The sequence below is a fragment of the Tachysurus vachellii genome, chromosome 25 (genome assembly GCF_030014155.1).
Source record: "Tachysurus vachellii isolate PV-2020 chromosome 25, HZAU_Pvac_v1, whole genome shotgun sequence".
Classification (NCBI taxonomy): Eukaryota; Metazoa; Chordata; class Actinopteri; order Siluriformes; family Bagridae; genus Tachysurus; species Tachysurus vachellii.
In genome coordinates this window covers 16421498-16441577 of record NC_083484.1, presented here as the reverse complement: position 1 = coordinate 16441577, position 20080 = coordinate 16421498, and the positions used below count along the sequence as shown (strand labels likewise).

The 20080-nt window shown below is 40.4% G+C and overlaps 1 protein-coding gene across 3 annotated transcripts; it reads right to left on the bottom strand.

Moving 5' to 3' along the window:
• Positions 1 to 8457: 8457 nt before the first annotated feature.
• On the bottom strand, positions 8458 to 19167 carry LOC132839962 (NACHT, LRR and PYD domains-containing protein 3-like). 3 transcript variants are annotated; one of them, XM_060861186.1, is made up of 15 exons: positions 19057 to 19167; positions 18734 to 18851; positions 18152 to 18240; positions 16779 to 16885; positions 16311 to 16584; positions 15765 to 15978; positions 13885 to 15673; positions 13414 to 13674; positions 12580 to 12756; positions 12234 to 12494; positions 11770 to 11943; positions 11436 to 11606; positions 11185 to 11358; positions 11002 to 11048; positions 8458 to 10867 (listed from the first exon to the last, which is right to left on the bottom strand). In XM_060861186.1, exons 3-15 carry the CDS (start codon positions 18230 to 18232, stop codon positions 10335 to 10337), a joined length of 4263 nt encoding a protein of 1420 aa, XP_060717169.1. In that variant the 5' UTR covers positions 18233 to 18240; positions 18734 to 18851; positions 19057 to 19167; the 3' UTR covers positions 8458 to 10334. The 3 variants fall into 3 exon arrangements, with proteins under 3 accessions (XP_060717169.1, XP_060717170.1, XP_060717171.1); XM_060861187.1 differs by lacking the exon at positions 18734 to 18851 and having other exon boundaries at positions 19057 to 19112; XM_060861188.1 differs by lacking the exons at positions 8458 to 10867; positions 11002 to 11048 and having other exon boundaries at positions 11181 to 11358.
• Positions 19168 to 20080: the final 913 nt, after the last annotated feature.

Below are 20080 nucleotides of genomic sequence, written 5' to 3'. Positions count from 1 at the left end.
CCGTAGTGTGTGATTGTGAGTGAATGAGAGTGTGTGTGTGTGTGCCCTGTGATGGGTTGGCACTCCATCCAGGGTGTATCCTGCCTTGATGCCCGATGACGCCTGAGATAGGCACAGGCTCCCCGTGACCCGAGGTAGTTCAGATAAGCGGTAGAAGATGAGTGAGTGAATGAATTTATTATGAGGATTTCTCAGCCAAAAAGGTTGTAAATAAAAGATTCTTGAGTATGAATCAAATAAGGTCGACTTAATCTTATCTGGTGTGAAGATAAGAAGTAGAACACACACATTGATGTAATGTGCAATCCTCCCCCTTTCCATCAGGTGTGTGTTGTTTTGTCCCCATGGATTACAGGCCAAACACTCCCAGGTGTTAAAAGAGTGAAAAAAAAACAGCTAGCGAGAGTTGTTCCTCTGCATCAATAACCTACCATAATGCTTAAGAGTATTGTGACTATGCACAGGGTGACATGGCACGATGCACCAGAGTCCAGGAATGTCCCATCAAGGAAAGGCCAAGAAGAGAGGACTAATTGCAGGTCTGTATTATCCACCTGGAGCTGGGCAGGTCTTTCATCTGCACAGGAAAGCTTTCAAAAATTACAGGGCTGCTGGTGCAATAACTCACACAGAGCAAAAAAATCCTGCCAAGGGCTTGAACCCTGTTCGACATGGAAGGAGAGCCTCGAGGAGTATATGGAAGTATGAAAGAAAATCTCAGTAAGAAAATACTAGACCGTGATTTCAAATGTTCAGAAGCTGCGGTTCAGAAGCTCAGACAGTGTCACGAACGGGATCATCTTAAGACCTGTTTGATAAACTGGAAAGACTAGGAATAAGATCTGAGGCTATCTTTGGCCCAGACTTCAACCACACTGGATATCTGAAGACTGGAAGTACTTGACATGGATCTTTGTCCAGTACAGAAGATATAACAGCTCTGACCGTGTAATCTGATTGGCTGAAACGTGCCGTCCTCCTGTAAAAGGACGTTTCACCACATTTTTGTTGAATCGATCCACTGACCACATGTGAACATGTGAACACACTCAGATGGACTTACTTCAAATACTACATTTTAGTATCTAATCAACTATTACACTTTACGGTTATGTAGCTAGCATACAGCTGTGCTCAAAAGTTTGCATACCCTGAAAGAAAGTGTTAAACATTGCCATTTATTTGGAAAATACGATTTTATTACGTAAGGATCGTCGTCACGTGAAGTCATTAATTATCACATGGTTTTTGACTCCTTTTTAAAACCTAATGATAACTGAACTCACCTAAACAACCTGATCAAAAGTTTACATCCCCTTAAATGTTTGGCCACATTATAAACACACAGAGCTTTAAATGTCTATTAAAGGGAAGTTTTTCACACCTGTGACTCGTTGTAATTGTAATTAGTGTCTGTACATAAATAGTCAGTGAGTTTCTCGGCTCATGAGGTTAAGACAAAAGACCTGCCAACGGACCTGCGTGATAAGGAAGAGGAACTTTATAAAGCAGGAAAAGGATATAAAAAGATCTCAACACTTGAAAATGAGAGTCAGTGATGTTCAAACTCTGATAAAGAGGTGGAAAATAAGAGGTTCTTTTGATACTATGCTACGGTCAGGTAGACCAAGCATGTTATCAGAAAATACTGACAGACAATTTGAAACGTTCAGCAGGAAAGCTGCACATGGGACGATCTCGGATGTCCAGCATGACAATGATCCAAAGCACAACGCAACTCTGACCCTTCAATGGTTACAGCAGAAAAAGGTGAAGGTTCTAGAGGCCATCACAGTCTCCTGACCTCAATATCTTTTGGCCACTTTGGGGAGATCTCAAACATGCAGTTTGTACAAGACAACCAAAACATTTACAGGAACTGGAGGCAGTTTTCCAAGAATAATGGGCAGTTTCACCACCTGAGAGAATTAAGGACCTCATGTGCCTTACGTATTAACTTGAGTCCTAAAAAATACTTTCTCACTCATGTTTTCTTAAAAAAAATTTTTTTCCCAAGGTATGCAAAGATTTGAGCACAACTGTACAAATAATCCTCCATTATAGACAATCTGGCTGTTTGAGATGAGATGACGCTTTAAGATTCCTGAATATGCTGCGAGAACCAGCGAATGCTGTCTGAGACACAACTGATTTGTTTTTCAGGAAGTTGGGGCTCTTGTCATTTCCAGTAAAATCTGACACACATGGGACATGGCACTTCTATCTCACTCTAATGGTGCAGTTAGTAAAATGTATATCTGTATACACTGGAGAGAGAAAGAGAGCGAAACAAGGGAGTAAGGGTGAGGTTTTTCCTGTTTCCACTGGGCTAATTATACACTTCTCCAGAGGATGGAGCATAAATCAGGATGAACAATGGCTCTCTCCCACACAGCTCAAAGTCTGTACACATCTACGGCTCTCCGTCGCACTGTTACTCTCGGATTCGACCAGACAACTCTCAAAGCTGACAAAGAAATGTAATCAGTGATTTCATTACATCTCGTCTATTGTTCTTTGAGAAATAGAGAACTTGTTAACCGTGGACCAAATCCACAGACAAAGTGCAGAAGCTTCTATCTATGGTTTTATAAAGAAAGAGAAGGAGAGAGAGAGAGAGAGAGAGAGAGAGAGAGAGAGAGAGAGAGAGAGAGAGAGAGAGAGGGAGGGAGAGAAAGAGAGGGAGGGAGAGAAAGAGAGAGAGAAAGAGAGAGAGAGAGAGAGAGGGAGAGAGAGAGTAAGAGAGAGAGAGAAAGAGAGAGAGAGAGAGAGGGGGGGGGGAGGGAGAGAAAGAGAGAGAGAGAGAGAGAGAGAGAGAGAGAGAGAGAGAGAGAGAGAGCGGGAGAGAGAGAGAGAGAGAGAGGGAGCGAGAGAAAGAGAGGGAGGGAGAGAAAGAGAGGGAGGGAGAGAAAGAGAGAGAGAAAGAGAGAGAGAGAGAGAGAGAGGGAGAGAGAGAGTAAGAGAGAGAGAGAGAGAGAGAGAGAGAGAGAGAGAGAGAGAGAGAGAGAGAGAGGGAGAGAGAGTAAAAGAGAGAGAGAGAGCAAAAGAGAGACAGAGAGAGAGAGAGAGAACAAAAGAGAGACAGAGAGAGAGAGACAGAGAGAGAGAGAGAGAGAGAGAGAGAGAGTCAGTCCAGCCGAGTGCACATTAGAATGGATTGACTCTAGGCTTTGGAAAGCGATGTCATTGTGTTGTGTTATCTGTGTAATGAGCTCTTCCTGTTGTGTTAAGTTGGATTCCTGGGGTTATCTGGCTTTTTGGTTTCGTCTCTAATCTCATGACCAAGTTCATTCTTCCAAAACAGCATGAACTGTTGTGACACTGTTCGTGCACCACGAACCCACGAAGCCGCTAGGAGGCGACCTGACAGGACCAGTGCTGCAGGATGATCCTGGTCACAGTTAACATGAATGACATCCTATTGCTACATTAAACATAGCCATATACTGTATGTAACTGCACCAGATGCAGGTTTATAGCTGGGTTTGAATACAAACTACCAGTTTTGTTTTAATCTTATAACTAAAACTCATACTTAGACTTAAATACCTGTAAAGACTGCTGAAAAATGTTCAAATTTAATACTTACTTCTAATGAGATGAGGCATGGAAATGTATAATACATACTGTACTACCACTTCAGATCAACTCTGTACTGCTACTGGACTACAGCCAGAAACCTACAGGAAGAGTGTGTGTGTGTGTGTATTTGTGTGTGGTGTGTGTGTGCTCTGCAGTTAGTAATTCTCTCTCTCTCTCTCTCTCTCTCTCTATCTTTCTCTCTCCCTCCCCTCTCCCTCACTCTCTCTCTCTCTCTGTCTCCCTCTCTATCTCTCTCTCTTTCTGTCTCTCTCTCTTTCTCTATCTTTCTCTCTCTCTCTATCTTTCTCTCTCCCTCCCCTCTCCCTCCCTCTCTCTCTTTCTCTCTCTCTCTCTGTCTCCCTCTCTATCTCTCTCTCTTTCTGTCTATCTCTGTCTCCCTCTCTATCTCTCTCTGTCTCCCTCTCTATCTCTCTCTCTTTCTCTTTCTGTCTCTCTCTGTCTCCCTCTCTATCTCTCTCTCTCTCCCTCTCTCTCTCTCCTTCTCTCTCTCCCTCTCTCTCTGGTATAGAACTGAGACATTAGTATTCAAAGCACTGAGGTCTTAGAAAGAAGAGATTCGGTTGAGAGAGAGAGAGAGATTCATCGTCTGGACTCGAACTGGATTATCCCATGCTGATCCATGGCCCATCGCTAAGCAACTGTCCTAGTAAGCCGAGAATTCGGACGGGGAGCTCCGACACCATCCTTTCTTCGTTGGCAACAAATCTCCTGGGCTTGTTCAACTCTGAGATCTGTTTACAGCTTTAAAGTTTGTGGTTGAAATGTTTTGGCGCTGATAGTCGAGTCAAGTTTATGTCTAACGGCCGACATCGTATCCATGTGTCAGTGGGCTTTACAGGGTCTGGACAATGACCAACAACCCTGGAATTAAACGGCCAAACGAGGAGGAAAGAAACAGAGACAAAAACACAATTAAGGTGTAAAGGATGCATCGGTACATCTTACACGCAGGGGTTCAGCATTAGAACTGGATATAGTAAATATTCTCACTCGGAATTGACATAAATTTGCTCCATATGTGTGTCTCTCAGTAGAAGAACAGAAATGAAGACCGATTATTTAACCGTGTGTTAATTGTGATGTTTGTCTTTTAATTGTCGGACGCTTTTACACACGGCACGATTAAAGTTTTATTCTAAATACCAGGTTTTTTTTTTATTACACGAAATTTGCGATTCGAAATACTGTCGAGTTAAAACATAATTACGGTATTTGTCGGTTTTACAATAATATGGGATACGGTAATTACACGCCGTGCTGCGTTACACAAATCTGGATTTCTCCTGCGACTGAGATTTAGTGAATTTAATATTCATTCATTCATTCATTCATCTTCTACCGCTTATCTGAACTACCTCGGGTCACGGGGAGCCTGTGCCTATCTCAGGCGTCATCGGGCATCAAGGCAGGATACACCATGGACGGAGTGCCAACCCATCACAGGGCACACACACACACACACACTCTCATTCACTCACGCAATCACACACTACGGACAATTTTCCAGAGATGCCAATCAACCTACCATGCATGTCTTTGGACCGGGGGAGGAAACCGGAGTACCCGGAGGAAACCCCCGAGGCACGGGGAGAACATGCAAACTCCACACACACAAGGTGGAGGCGGGAATCGAACCCCGACCCTGGAGGTGTGAGGCGAACGTGCTAACCACTAAGCCACCGTGCCCCACTGAATTTAATATTGTGAAAGAAATTTTAGATTTGAGATTAAAATTCATGATGTGATGTCTGAGCTCTAATACACAAGTGTTATCAAAAAAATTCAAGGCTATATACCGAACTCCAGGCGTCTTTGGTATATAGCCTTGAATTTTTTGGATTGATGGAAATCGCAACCAGTCAAATTATTATGTGTATTATTATTGCGTTCTTGCCGTAAATGTCAGCTTAACCCTGATGTTTTCACAAATTAAACTTTCTATGGCTCTAATAAATAACTGTAATAATCAAGTCAAATATTTTAATAGTAATAAAAAATTAATACATAAGGAGTTTATTTTACATATAAATGGGTCTTGGGCCACAAAACAGAGAACCACAGTATTTTAGCATGTGATATACTTCATGTGAATTATGTTCTAGAAGCTACAGTGACACCTACAGTTCTATAAATGGCGGCACATCGTTTGTCCTTGTCCGATAAATCTGGAGCTTATTTTCTTATAAAGTCACCCAGACGTTTTTTTTTTGTACACTGTACATTTTTCTCTAATGCGTATAAAATGTGTGATGTCAATTACACAAAAAAAAAAATGTATTAGATAACGTCAGCGAGATACCAGAAAGTCCGTCTTTAAAGCTGTGTTTCGGGTGACGTTGATTCAAAAACGTATGAAAGTGTTATAAATAAATGCTGCTGTTTTTGTCTCTCGCTGCTACTTCAGAGTTAGTGAAGCATTTTTCCCTCTTGGACTTTGTGAAGCTTAATCAAGTGGAAATTAGGGATGTGGAGGGAGGCATTATTTGGGGGGGTGCATCGGGGTCATTGGGACGGGGCAGAATAGGCCAATTGTTCTGAGAGTTCTTTGAGCAGCGGAGTGGTGCTGAACAAAAAAAAAACTGCAGAGGCATCAGAGAAAACGTTAATGAGACGGCGATACACAACGTGGAGCTGTACTCACAAAATACACAAATAAACAAAAGAATAAATAATAAACAAAAATTAAATGTTTCTAAACCTTTAGTTTTAAACTGTATGATAAAATCATGTCGAGACAAAAAAAAAATCAATCATCTTCTGGGTCATGTTTCTCTTTGTGAAGCGTTAATGCACTTTGACATGTGTGAGAAGAGACACGGAAGGACACGAAAAGTGATAAAACCGTGACTTATACTTCACTCAACATACGATTGTTGCGTTGATATTTATCTCTCATTAACGTGGAGCCACTACTTCATTATTATATACTAATTAATGTATTCGACACAAAAAAGTTTCAGTGTGCAAAATAAAGAAGCAGTTATAATTAGACTTGTATACTATATTATATTACCCTCTATATTTTGATACCCTACTAATATAACACACTCTATACTGTTCTGTGATATGGTATATATTATATTATTCTGATACACAGTAGTCTATACTAATATAGTATAATATATTACACTCTATGACTGTACTATACCACTGTACTATATATATTATACTTTATTGTTCTATACCATAAACAATTTTCAGTAGCTTTGATTCAAATTTTTATATTGTATGACTGCAATACAATAAAATGTTCTACTAAAGTGTATTAGACTGTCTGAACACTTACAGTGCATACTACAGTATCGGTCTCTTTACTATGCTTTATTAACTGTTGTATACTATAACGTTAAACACTGTTTCACTTAATACACAGTACTAAAGTGCTCGTTTTTACTTATCTTGTTGTCTCTATAGTTTTACATTATCAGTAATGTATCGGCCTCGATGTTATTATACAATACTATAATATTATACCGTCGAATCCATACTACTACACTATACTACTCTACTATAGTTCAGTATTAAACTGTACTGTAATTCAATTCAATCTAAATTTATTTGGATGTCGCTTTTTACGATTGACATCGTCTTAAAGCAGCTTTACGGAACATAAACATAAAACAAGAGGTTATTATAAAGAATAATATAAAGATGAATGTGTAATATGTTGTCTGTACAATTTATTAGTGTAGTATTAGTCTCTATACCTTAACATTATATCTGTATAGTTGTACTATTAAAGTGTAATATTTTTATAATATATATATATTCGTCTCTACTATAATATACAGTCTACACAGTCACATTATATAAGCAAATTATTAATCTATTATACTACACTATAAAATAAAATTGTATGCAAGTGCAACAAAGCAAAATGTTTTACAGTGAATGCACAAATGATCCTGCACTAAATAAAGTTTGTTACTCTTATGGATTTTATGGTAATCTTAGTATTAAGGCCTCAGTCATAAATGTTTCCAGTTTAACTTTCCCTCCTCACTTTTGTCACAGAAAACCAGAGAATTAAAGTCTGAATCTTACCTCAGTAGGCTGTTTTCTGCAGGTGGATCCTCCTACAGCGCACCTGTGTCCGTCTTCTCCTGCGTTATTCTCTAGCTTTCACATCCCGTCCGGAGAGAAACAGTAATCTGTGCATTCCTATGGAGTTTCTCTGAGGGGGAAACAGAGAGAATGAATTTGCATTTCGACGACCCTCCCCGTCTCTTACCCCTTCTCTTTTCAGCGCTGCCATTGTTTGGCCCGGTTGGGGTTCTTATTCGCAGAAAATCCTCAGCTCAAAGCCCTGAATGGTGATGTGGGATGAGCCAGAGGAGACAGCTGTTCACATCCAACAACAAAATTACTGCATTCATTCTGGAGTGGGAACAGATTTAAAGGAGTTTCTGAGAGTTTCGATAACTTATATCATAGTATACGATGTAAAGTGTGACAAGGAAAGTCTGCGAAAGTATGAAATGAAATATATTTACTTGGCTATGTACATCTGTATATTTATATAAACTCAAAACTCTAAAGTGTTAAATACATTTTCTTACTCTCTGTACTAAAACTTCAGTTTTGTTTCAGGTAAAAAATAACGAACCCTGAACAACCTGTAAGTTGTAAGTTTAATAAAAGTCATTTAGGAAAAGTCCTGAAAAGTTCTGGATTATTAAGGCACAAACGCTGTACTACTTACGCTGTTTCTCGGTTCTCATGCACAACATTTAGACAAATATTTCTAAAATAGTTTTTTTTTGGTTTATTATAACCGGTAAGAGTCGAAGTCATAAATAAATAAACAAACAAACAAACAAATAAATGCCAAAAAACTTCTCAAACACATAATGCCACGTTTTAACAGCTTTATTGCTGCATGTGATGGGTAAAGCTTGTATAAAGCAAACATGATATAATTCATAATCTGGATTCACACTTGATGAATTTATCCAGTTTATTTAATAATGAATCCCAGTCTTCTCTGACCTCTCATTGTGAAATGAATGTCCTTTAACCACAAGATGGCGCTATGAGATACCAGAGATGAGAGCTGTAGCAGTGAACCTGTTGACCCGAAGCTCACACATGATCTGTGGGGCTCAGGAAAAGAAAACACCACCCTGTATAAACACAACAAATATGTTTATATAATCTTATCTGTGATGTGTTTAGTGAATCCGGTGCTAATGTGCTAACTTGGGGCTGAAACGTCATGATCTCTGTAAGAAGACAGCAGCTATGTGTAGCTCTGACAGGAGGACGCTGTTATTACTGGGACATTTACAGTGTTTACAGAAAAAAATCTTTATCAATCTCAGATATAAATGATAACAATCAGGCTTAGTGTGAGGTTAGTGTGAACTCCCACAAGGCTAAAGGTTTAGCATAAAATGCTAAAGTAGCACTCGGCTAGTTAGCGATCTACTACAGAACTGACTCCACTAACAGAGCTGTGTTTCTTCTGCAAGTGTTTTTAACGATAATCTACACCGAGGGAGTAAAATACATTAATTACATTTTAATAAGTTTAATCCTCCACACATGATGCTAACGATGCTAAGATTTTAACTGTGGCACGTGCAGGCGTTTAGCTCCAGGTAGCGGTTATGCTAGTTAGCTAAAATGCTAATATTATTTATTATTTAATATCTATTAGTTTGATTTAAATACCTAATATTATAAATACACGGATAATACAGACATGTAACAGATAAAACAACAGTAATGACAACCATTTTAGCAACTTTTTACCTCAGGTTTTTTTTTTTGACGTTTTCTCTAAGGTAAAAATACAACCGTTACGAATCGGTTCTGGGAATCAACTACGTGAGTCGGCTCTTTAGCAAATCGGCTCTTTTTCAAAATGAAGCTTGAGAGTCGACTCACAGTTTAGAAGAAAACAGTGTTCAGTATCTACAATATTGTCATTAAAATGGACTGAAAACGGTTTGTGATGAAAATTAGAAAAACATCTACAATTATTCAGGGCAAAATCATTCATTATTATTATTATTGTTATTATTGTTGTTGTTATTATTGTTATTATTGTTAATAATAACAATAATAACAAAAATAACAACAACAATAATAATAATAATAATATACTAAGAATGAACAGAATTAACACTTCAGTCACATACACAAGGAATTCAATTTCTACCTTATAAAAGAAAAGTATATAAATGAATGAATAAATAAGCAAAAATCTAAATAAATATGTATAAATAACAACTACAATGCACATTTAAATAATAAATAAAATCAAAAAATATAAAATAAGGGTCAAAAATCAAAATACACTTTTGGGCTGCAATAAACAATTACATTTTTGTTTAAAAAAAAAAAAAACATGAAATAATTATAAATACAAATACATTTCACATTTTCTGCATTTTTCCTTTTGTTTGTTTGGTGATCGTTGCTAAAATGGTCCAGAGACTAAGTGACCAGTTCTAACTCTTATATCAAGCAACTGTGCTACAAAAGAATGTAAATAAATGACAATGAAAAAATTAATACTAATCCAAATTGAAAGATGTATTTTACAGTAACACGTATAAAAAAAGGCAAAAAAAATCTAAATTCACATTGAATAAGTTCAATTAAAAAATGATTTGTGATGGACAACTTAATATAACAATACACAGCGACAGATTATTACTTCCTTCAAACCTCTCATACACTCCTGACATCCATACGGTAATCTCCTTAAAGTGAATGCCCGTTTTTTATTCTAGCTCACACAGCGTCAATGTGTCATCGACCCGGAAACCTGGATACAGGGCCTCGGTGAATGTTGTATGAAACGTGTATGTGTGATACACCCTGTCAGATGAGATGATAAAATAGGACAGTGTACCAGCCTGCCAGTCTAAATAAATACCCAATCTTCTGGAGGGATTCGGTGGAGGTGACACTACTGTCTCTTTGTTATTGTAACCAGCATAATATCCATAGTTGTTAGAACAGAACAGAATCCAGGATTTATTATTATAACCCAGTTTGCAGTCGTTGCTGCGACCTTTTCTGTTAATACCTTTGTAAGTCACCCCATTGTATATGTTATTGCCAGTCCACTCAGTTTCCCAGTAGAAGCGAGCACCACTCAGCGGCTCTCTGCACAAAACCTGGGCGTAGTACTCAAACCGGTCCGGATGGTCCGGGTACGGCTGCTGATCTCGAGTCCTTGTCACCTTTTTGTCACCACTTAATGGCATTGTTCTGTGTGCAGTGTTTGGGTCCAGGGTGATCTCACAAGCATCTGCAGAAAAAAGTGCCAGATTTCAACAGTAAATGGTCCAACAAAGTGCCATAACATATTAAAATATAATAATTCAAATGAATATCTCCATGTTGGAAGACGTAAACACTGTTAGACCCTGTGCATGTTCTTACATTTCTTTAGTCCTGGTTTGATCCTGCACTCACCACAGTGATCCACACTGTATAGAAAGAGACGTCAGGTAAGAGAGGTGATAACAGTATAACACACATACAGTATGTGACCCTGAAGCAGCACGGTCCAATGCCACAGGTTAAAATAGATTGTTGTTCCTTTTCTTCCTTTGTTCCACTCACCTCAGTTTCTCCAGGTTACACTGTGGATTATCTCGAACAGAAGACAGCTGTCTCACTCCTGACTCTCCTGGATGATTGTAGCTGAGGTCTAACTCTCTGAGCTGTGAGTGAGCCGAGCTTAAAGCTAAAGCTAGAGCCGAGCAGCCGTCTTCTGTGACGCAACACCCTGAAAGACTGCAGATGAACAACCGTTACACTTCATTCACAATGAGTAAACACACCACCAACACACACCTTGGTTCAGGACTTACCCCAGTTTCTGCAGTGAGCATCCTGGATCCTGAAGACCAGTGCAAAGCAGCTTCAGCCCTGGGTCTTTCACGTCATTGTCTCTGAGCTCCAGCTCCGTCAGACGAGTGTGTGAACTCAGAACAGAGGCCAGGTTTGAACAGGACGCCTCGGTCAGATTACACCATCGCAGACTGCAGCCAAGAAAAGAAATTTATCATTAATTAAGTAGTAACAAAGTGTTCGTCCAAAACAATTACTAATAATTGCTGATGTAACATAATTTCTAAATTGTACGTCTCAAAAAAACATTCCTTCATTCTTTTCTAACGTAAATAAAAATGTAAACTTATTCACCTGAGTTTCTCGAGGAAGCAGTTTGGGCTGATTAATCCAGTACAGAGCAGCTCTACTCCTGAATCTCCAATGTAGTTGTTGCTGAGATCGAGTTCTCTGAGGTGTGTGTTTTCCGACTGTAGCGCCAAGGCCAGCGTTTCACACGTCTCCTCTGGAATGCCGACGTCAGCAAGTCTGCAGATGAGCAAATAACGTTAGCGTGTCAACAAATTAGGTTATACGTAAGCCAGATAATCAGTCTACGTATTCAGCTGGATGTTCTCTGGTGAATTTGACTTGGAACTCAAGTTTCCCCCAAACTCTGTAATTGGCTAATTTTTCAGACAAGGCTGCATAACACACTCAGAAGAAAGTGCCGTCCTCCATGTTATGCATACATGAGATTAGTGTAGAACTAAATTGGATAGGAACATCTTCAGAAACCGAATTGCCTTCAAAAACCCCAACAAAGTGTGATGGTAAACCTTAAGCTCTTGAGTTTACACTCTGGATTCATCAGTCCGGTAGAGAGAAGCTTCACTCCAGAATGGCCGAGGTTGTTGTAGCTCAGATCCAGTAAGTCCAGCTTACAGTTTAGATGTGTTAGTCCATCGCAAAGCTGTTGCACACCGGAGTCTCCGAGCTTGTTGTAGCCGAGATCCAGCTTCCTCAAGCATGAGTGTGGTGACTGGAGAGCAGTTTTTAAGGCTTCACATGAGTCATGGCTCAGGTCACATCTGTCCAAGCTGTAAAGTGACAGAAAATATTTCAGTTTGTAATGTCACCTTAACTTTCTTTAATATGTATTGAATAAATCTGAGTTTAATTAACCTGAGTTTCTCAATTTTACAGTGTATACTCATGAGTCCGGTGCAGAGAAGCTTCACTCCAGAGTCTTTTATGTCTGTGTTGCAGCCGAGGTCGAGCTCTTTCAGGTGGGAATTCGCAGATTGGAAAACTGCAGCCATTAATTCACAAGATTGTTCGGAGAAGTTTGTGCCAGCCAATCTGCAAAAGTACAAAAACATCCAGTACATAAAGTACAAAGACTATGAACACATCCATTGTGTCCGGGTTTATTATAATATATACAGTATCAGAGGGGGGCACGGTGGCTTAGTGGTTAGCATGTTCGCCTCACACCTCGAGGGTCGGGGTTCGATTCCCGCCTCCACCTTGTGTGTGTGGAGTTTGCATGTTCTCCCCGTGCCTCGGGGGTTTCCTCCGGGTACTCCGGTTTCCTCCCCCGGTAGGTTGATTGGCATCTCTGGAAAATTGTCCGTAGTGTGTGATTGCGTGAGTGAATGAGAGTGTGTGTGTGTGTGTGTGTGTGTGCGCCCTGCGATGGGTTGGCACTCCGTCCAGGGTGTATCCTGCCTTGATGCCCGATGATGCCCGAGATAGGCACAGGCTCCCCGTGACCCGAGGTAGTTCGGATAAGCGGTAGAAGATGAGTGAATGAATGATATACAGTATCAGATTAAACTGAAATAAAAAACACTGGCATCATTCACACGGAGGAAACCCCCGAGGCACGGGGAGAACAGGCAAACTCCACACACACAAGGCGGGAATCGAACCCCGACCCTGGAGGTGTGAGGCGAACGTGCTAACCACTAAGACACCGTGCACTGGTATCATGACATGAGCAAAATAATTACAAACCCGAGTGTCTGCAGTTTACAGTGTGGACTCATCAGACAGTCGCACAGCAGCTTCACTCCGATATGTTCCAGCTGGTTGTGACTGAGAGTCAGTTTCTCCAGCCTGCTGTGCTGATTTGAGAGACCAATGCAGAGAAGTTTCACTCCTAAATCTCCCAAACTGTTAAAACTCAGGTCCAGTTCTACCAGGTGTGAGTTGGCGGACTGGAGAACCGAAGCCAGGATTTCACAGGATTCGTCGGTGAGGTTGACACCCGCAAGACTGTGAAATAAAATGTAACAGATCAATGAGATCAATGAGAAGGTCATTATCAAGTTGAAAAGGAAAACATCAGACCAACGGAGCAAAACTGTCTGTATTCTCTTGGTGTGTGTGTGATATACTCTCAGTCTACTGTGGGCCAATCAGGGACGTCTGATAATCTGATATCGCTTATTTCTGAGTGTGACGCAACAGTTCACAAAATCTTACCTGGCTTTTCTCGAGGTCTTGACAACTGGTAACAATCTTCGATATCCCTCAGGAGATGTGTTACACATCTTTAGGTCAAATTCATTTATCACGTCCTCTGACGTTAACAGCACATAGGCCAAGGCTGAGCACTGGTCTGGTTTAAGCTCCGCCTCCGACTGCTTGCCAGATCTCAGAAAAGTACGGATTTCTTCCACCAGCGAGTTGTAATTCAGTTCGTTCAGACAGTGGAACAGGTTAATAGTCCTTTCAGCCGACGACTCCTTTCTTATCTTCTCCTTGACGTAGTCCACAGTTTCCTCCAAACTCTCCACACAGGCTTTGGGCAGCAGACCTTTCAAAAGAGTCTGATTGGAGTCGAGTGAGAGACCAAGGAGAAAGCGCAGGAAAAGGTCAAAGCGTCCGTTCTCACTTTTCAGCGCTTTATCCACAGCGCTCTTGTGCAAATCTGACATCTTCACCGCATTGCTCTGATTCTTGTTGCTCTCTTGAAGGATGTTTACACGGTTGACCATAAATGTATGTTGCGCGTAAACAGCAGCTAAATGCTCCTGAATGCTCAGATGTACAAAACAGAAGACCTTCTCTCGGTACAATACGAACTCTTCTTTGAAAATTTCTGTGCAGATTGTAGAGTATTCAGTCGCTTTGCTAACATCAATGTCGCATTCAGTTAAATCGTTTTCGTAGAAAATCAGATTTCCTTTGTCTAACTGCAGAAACGCTAGCTTGGCCAGTTTGAAGATCATCTCTTTGTCAGATTCCAGCAGCTCCATGTGGGCCTGATTCACTCCGTGGTATTTCTTGTTTTTCAGATGTGTCTGAATGAGAAGAAAGTGGTTGTACATCTGGGTCAGAGTTTTAGGTACTTCTGTGTCCGTCTCACCCAACATCTTCTCCAGAACCGTCGCAGATATCCAGCAGAAGACGGGGATATGGCACATAATGTGGAGGCTCCTCGAAGACTTTATGTGTTGAATAATTTTCTCAGCAAGACCTCGATCATCGAACCTCTTTAGGAAGTAATCCTCTTTCTCAGAGTCTTTAAACCCACGGACCTCGGTTACCTGGTCGACATACTCAGGAGGGATCATATCGGCCGCCGCTGGACGTGAGGTTATCCAGAGAAGAGCGGATGGAAGTATATTTCCCCGAATGAGGTTTGTGAGCAGGACATCCACGGAGATTTTTTGTGTCAAGTCACAGCACATTTCATTGTTCCTGAAATTCAGCGGAAGTCGGCACTCGTCCAGGCCGTCGAAGATGAACAAGGTTTTTACTTCCTCGCTCCTTATAGTGCTAAGTTCTCTAAGTTCTGGAAAGTACTGATAAAGGAGCTCCATCACGCTATATTCTTTATTTCCCTTCAAATTCAGGTCACGGAAAGGAAGCGGGAAGATGTAATGGATATCCTGATTGGCTTTTCCTTCTGCCCAGTCCAGGATGAATTTGTGAACAGAGACGGTTTTCCCAATCCCAGCGATACCCTTGGTAAGCACGGTCCGGACGCGCTTGTTCTGCCCGGGTAAAGGTTGGAAGATGTCGTTGCATTTTATCACAATCTCTTCAGCTCCCTTGTTCTTGCTCGCATCCTCGATCTGTCTGATCTCATGCTCTTTATTGATCGCTCCATCCCCTCCTTCTGTAATGAAAAGCTCTGTGAAGATATCGTTTAGGAGAATCTGGTTCCCCTGCTGAGCGTTCCCTTCACGTATGTGCCGGAATCTGGTTCTAAGATGATCCTGAAGTTTAGATTTGAGATGATCTTGAATGGTCTTATGACTTTTACCTGGGAAAAAGAAAAATAACCCATTAAATCAAACGCTGAGTTTAGAGCAGGCTTATTGGACATGCTTGAGTAGACAGATGTTAGATCTTACCTAACTCCAGCATGACCTTGAGAGCAATCTTTGGAGCTGCATCTGAGCCAAATCTCTCCAGAATGAGTTTAGATGCTTCCTGGATATCAGAAGTCACCTGAGCAGTCTCAAAGCATTCTGGGTAATTTTGGCACAGATACCACATGAACTTTTTTGTCTCTAAATTGTTCAGCGTTTGCTCAAGTAACGTCAATGTGTCCAGCTCCAGCAGGGCCTAGAACCGAAGGTCAGAAGATGTTGATTCGTTTTATTTTAACGGCAGCTCTGACGTCTATGGTAACGCTTCTGTGGTACTTGTTGAGTTTTCTCGTCTATGTTTAGTTAACATTTAAGGAAGGAGTCTCCAGTGTCAGTGGAGTAAACCTGAAGAGTTTATACATCTTTTCACTTTCTCTGTTACATGCCAAGCCTCTCTTTTTGTTTGGTTTTAACTTCATGGGAGATTAAAATGAGAGGCTTCTATAAGGTAAGTGAGAACATGTGAACTCTGAGCCCTGAATGAGCTGCACGGTTTGTGTAAACACCACGGCATGTTTCTGACCTTACCTTAGCTGTCCGTGTGTAGCTCTTGTTGTGTCCTCCATGTTCCACAGTTGCGCACTGTTTACAGATCAGCATCTGATCTGTGTTGCAGTAGATTTCCAGAGGCTTGTTGTGCCGCCAGCAGACTTGTGGCACGTGTGGCTTGGACCTAACCGGTGCTGAGGCTGATGGGTGCAGACGGAGAAAAGTTTCCTCATCGTTCTGGATGAGTTCTGACTCGTCACTCACCACTGAGAGTTTACTAGGAGAAGCTAAGTTTGGTCTTTCTTCATCATTACTGCAAATGACATGAAGAAAATACAACTCTATCACTTTGGAATGACGCCACGACCCCCTGCATCATCACTGAACAGACTGAAATGCAACAGGAGTTCAACAGAGCTTAAGAAAATGGAACTTAAGTGCAGAGTGATTATTAAAACAAATATGTGTTAGGACAGAAGTTAGAGATGGAGTTACTGCATCGCAAACCTTTTTCCAGTGATCTTTTTCCCTCGACCGAATGCGTGAAGAAAATCCATGGACGCGTCGCTCTTCATGGACACACAGCTGTGAGCAGGAGAACTCGGCCTTTCTGCCTAAATGATCAGGATTTTTTTTATATTTTATAAACAATAATCATTGCATGTAGACTAGGTCCAAAGTGTCCATATATTTAAATATTGCTTCCTTCGGTAACAATGTCATAAAGATTTATAACGATTGACATAAACCTCTGTTGATAATCACACACATAAAATGTCATATCTCCATCATGGCACTAAGCACAGTGTGACTTTGTGGTTTCTCGAACATGACAAGCTACAGGATATTTTTTATCTTATTCACTATTCAAGTGAGAGAAACTAATCGAGACGGAGGGAACGAGTGTTTGTAGCTTCTATAACGTAACTGACTCCATTATGAATAAAGCTTGTTATAATATGATATAATATAATATGTGTGTTTGTGAACATTTATGGACAGCTACAGAAGTTGTGTTATAAAGCTTTTTAACAGAAAATCCATAACATGAAAACAGAAATCAACAAAATCCAACAGAAAGTTGGAAAGATTTCAATTAAATGTTTTGGATATAAGTGTTTTGTTTGTTACACTCTGAACACATCATTTTCATATTGTTGTCCTTTGGGGAGGAAGGGGATTATGTAGAGAATTAGGGGATTATGTAGAGTATTAGGGGATTATGTAGAGAATTAGGGGATTATGTAGAGAATTAGGGGATTATGTAGAGAATTAGGGGATTATGTACTGAATTAGGGGATTATGTACTGAATTAGGGGATTATGTACTGAATTAGGGGATTATGTAGAGAATTAGGGGATTATTTAGAGAATTAGGGGATTATGTACAGAATTAGGGGATTATGTACTGAATTAGGGGATTCTGTACAGAATTAGGGGATTATTTAGAGAATTAGGGGATTATGTACTGAATTAGGGGATTATTTAGAGAATTAGGGGATTATGTAGAGAATTAGGGGATTATGTAGAGAATTAGGGGATTATTTAGAGAATTAGGGGATTATGTAGAGAATTAGGGGATTATGTACAGAATTAGGGGATTATGTACTGAATTAGGGGATTATTTAGAGAATTAGGGGATTATGTAGAGAATTAGGGGATTATGTACAGAATTAGGGGATTATTTAGAGAATTAGGGGATTATGTACAGAATTAGGGGATTATGTAGAGAATTAGGGGATTATGTACAGAATTAGGGGATTATTTAGAGAATTAGGGGATTATGTACAGAATTAGGGGATTATGTAGAGAATTAGGGGATTATGTAGAGAATTAGGGGATTATATATACACAGATTGATAAGAACTGAGCGTTACTCACTGCTGATCCTGCTGACGTTCTTTTGGGCTGCTTTGTAACTCCATCTTGCTCTGCCGTCTGGCTCGAGACTTGCCTTTTCATGACTGACTCTAAAACAATAACCATTTAACATTTAAACCATTTCACATCATTTCTCAGCGACAGTTTGCAGGTTTCACATTTTAAAACTGATTTCGAAACAGTGGTCATGATGTCTGTGTTCTCAGAGGAAGTGGACAGATAGCACTTTCATGTTTTCTGTCCTGTTGTTAGCACGAAGCTGACTGTGGCAATGACGAGCAAATTAGATAGAAAAGGACCAAAAACATGCTTTGGTTCACATGCTGTAATGTTTCTTGAGCTACTTTGACCATGAGCAGTAATTCTGTGGCCTGATACTTTCACTATTATTGACATTAAACAGTCACATCTCTGATCATTTCTATTATATTATTATATTATTATATATAATGTATAAGTGTTAGATCTTTTATTAAAGGTACATTACGCCCACATTGTGTGTATATATAATTACATGAACCCTCTTATTGTTTACAATCCTCATATTTTGCACAAATGCTCAATTAAAGAATGTATACTGACCTGAGCTTTTTGTGAAGCTGTCCTGTAGTGTGTATTGTGTGTATTGTGTGTATTGTGTGTACACAATGCTCTTTATGTGGCCAGGACAACTTTAGGTGTGTGTTTGAGCTCCAGGGTCCTAAAGAAAAACGCAGTATCATTTCACTGTGTACTGTGTAAGTAAACACGGCAAGGAATGTTTAGAGTATAATAGTAATAATAATCATAATAATTATTATTAATTCATTCATTCATTCTAATTTAAATAATTAAACTAACGCATGTATAAATATTTATAAGCACAATATATTCTTATAAACATTATTCTGTAAATAATAACCTACTGATTTTTGTAGATGTTAATCTTCTGACGTGGCGATTAAAATCTTCGTGCTCTCTGTTTATCCGAAAGACTTTTACTTTCGTTCTTAAAAAGCACAGAGAGAAAGGGGGGGGGAGGAGACAGACAGAGAGAGAGAGAGAGAGAGAGAGAGAGAGAGAGAGAGAGAGAGAGAGAGAGGGGGGGAGGGGGGAGGAGACAGAGAGGGGGAGGGGGGCAGAGAGAGAGAGAGTGTGAGAGAGAGAGGGAGGGGGGAGGAGAGAGAGAGAGAGGGAGGGAGGGAGAGAAGACAGAGAGGGGGAGGGGGAGAGAGAGAGAGAGAGAGAGAGAGGGAGGGGAGGAGAGAGAGGGGGGGAGGGGCAGAAAGAGAGAGAGAGAGAGAGAGAGAGAGAGAGAGAGAGAGAGAGCAAGACACAGAGGGGGGAGACAGCAAGAGAGACAGAGAGAGAGAGAGAGAGAAAGAGAGAGAGAGAGAGAGACAGAGAGAGAGAGAGAGAGAGAGAGAGAGAGACAGAGAGAGAGAGAGAGAGAGAGAGAGAGAGAGGGAGGAGACAGAGAGAGAGAGAATGGAGTCTTAAAGAATAAATAAATTGCACCACCAGGTGTCGCTGTAAGTAAAGTTCTACATTTGTGTTCAAGCCCAGAGGATGTATTAGCGCACCCTAGAGGACATTTCATCTCAGTGCACCTTGTCTCATACACTGTACTTGTAGCAGTCATGAGGTAAATTGATCCGTTTTCAGCTTTCCATCTCAGAGGCATTAATTCACTGGATGTTTTCTTTTCTCTAAGATCCTCTTTGTGGACACTTTCACAGTAAAACATCAAACAAAATTCATTTCATTCTGTTCAAAATTTGGAATCTTTTTTACAACCAAACCCTTCAGCAGCACGTGTGTGGACGTCTCCTCGGTCAGTTCCCTTCGACTTCATGTGATTTTCTGGTTCATGCACCAGCTTTTACACTCACAGCATTTTTATTTGTAATTCATTTTAGACCGATTCCTCCTTTAGATGCAGTCTGATCA

Excerpts from the sequence above, each read along its gene's own strand:
- LOC132839962 (XM_060861186.1), bottom strand. The coding sequence starts at position 18,232 with ATGAAAAGGCAAGTCTCGAGCCAGACGGCAGAGCAAGATGGAGTTACA. Across the intron at positions 13,675-13,884 it reads AAGACCTCGAGAAAAGCCAG|TCTTGCGGGTGTCAACCTCA; the intron begins GTAAGATTTTGT and ends TTTATTTCACAG. Across the intron at positions 11,359-11,435 it reads TGCTCACTGCAGAAACTGGG|TCTTTCAGGGTGTTGCGTCA; the intron begins GTAAGTCCTGAA and ends GTTCATCTGCAG.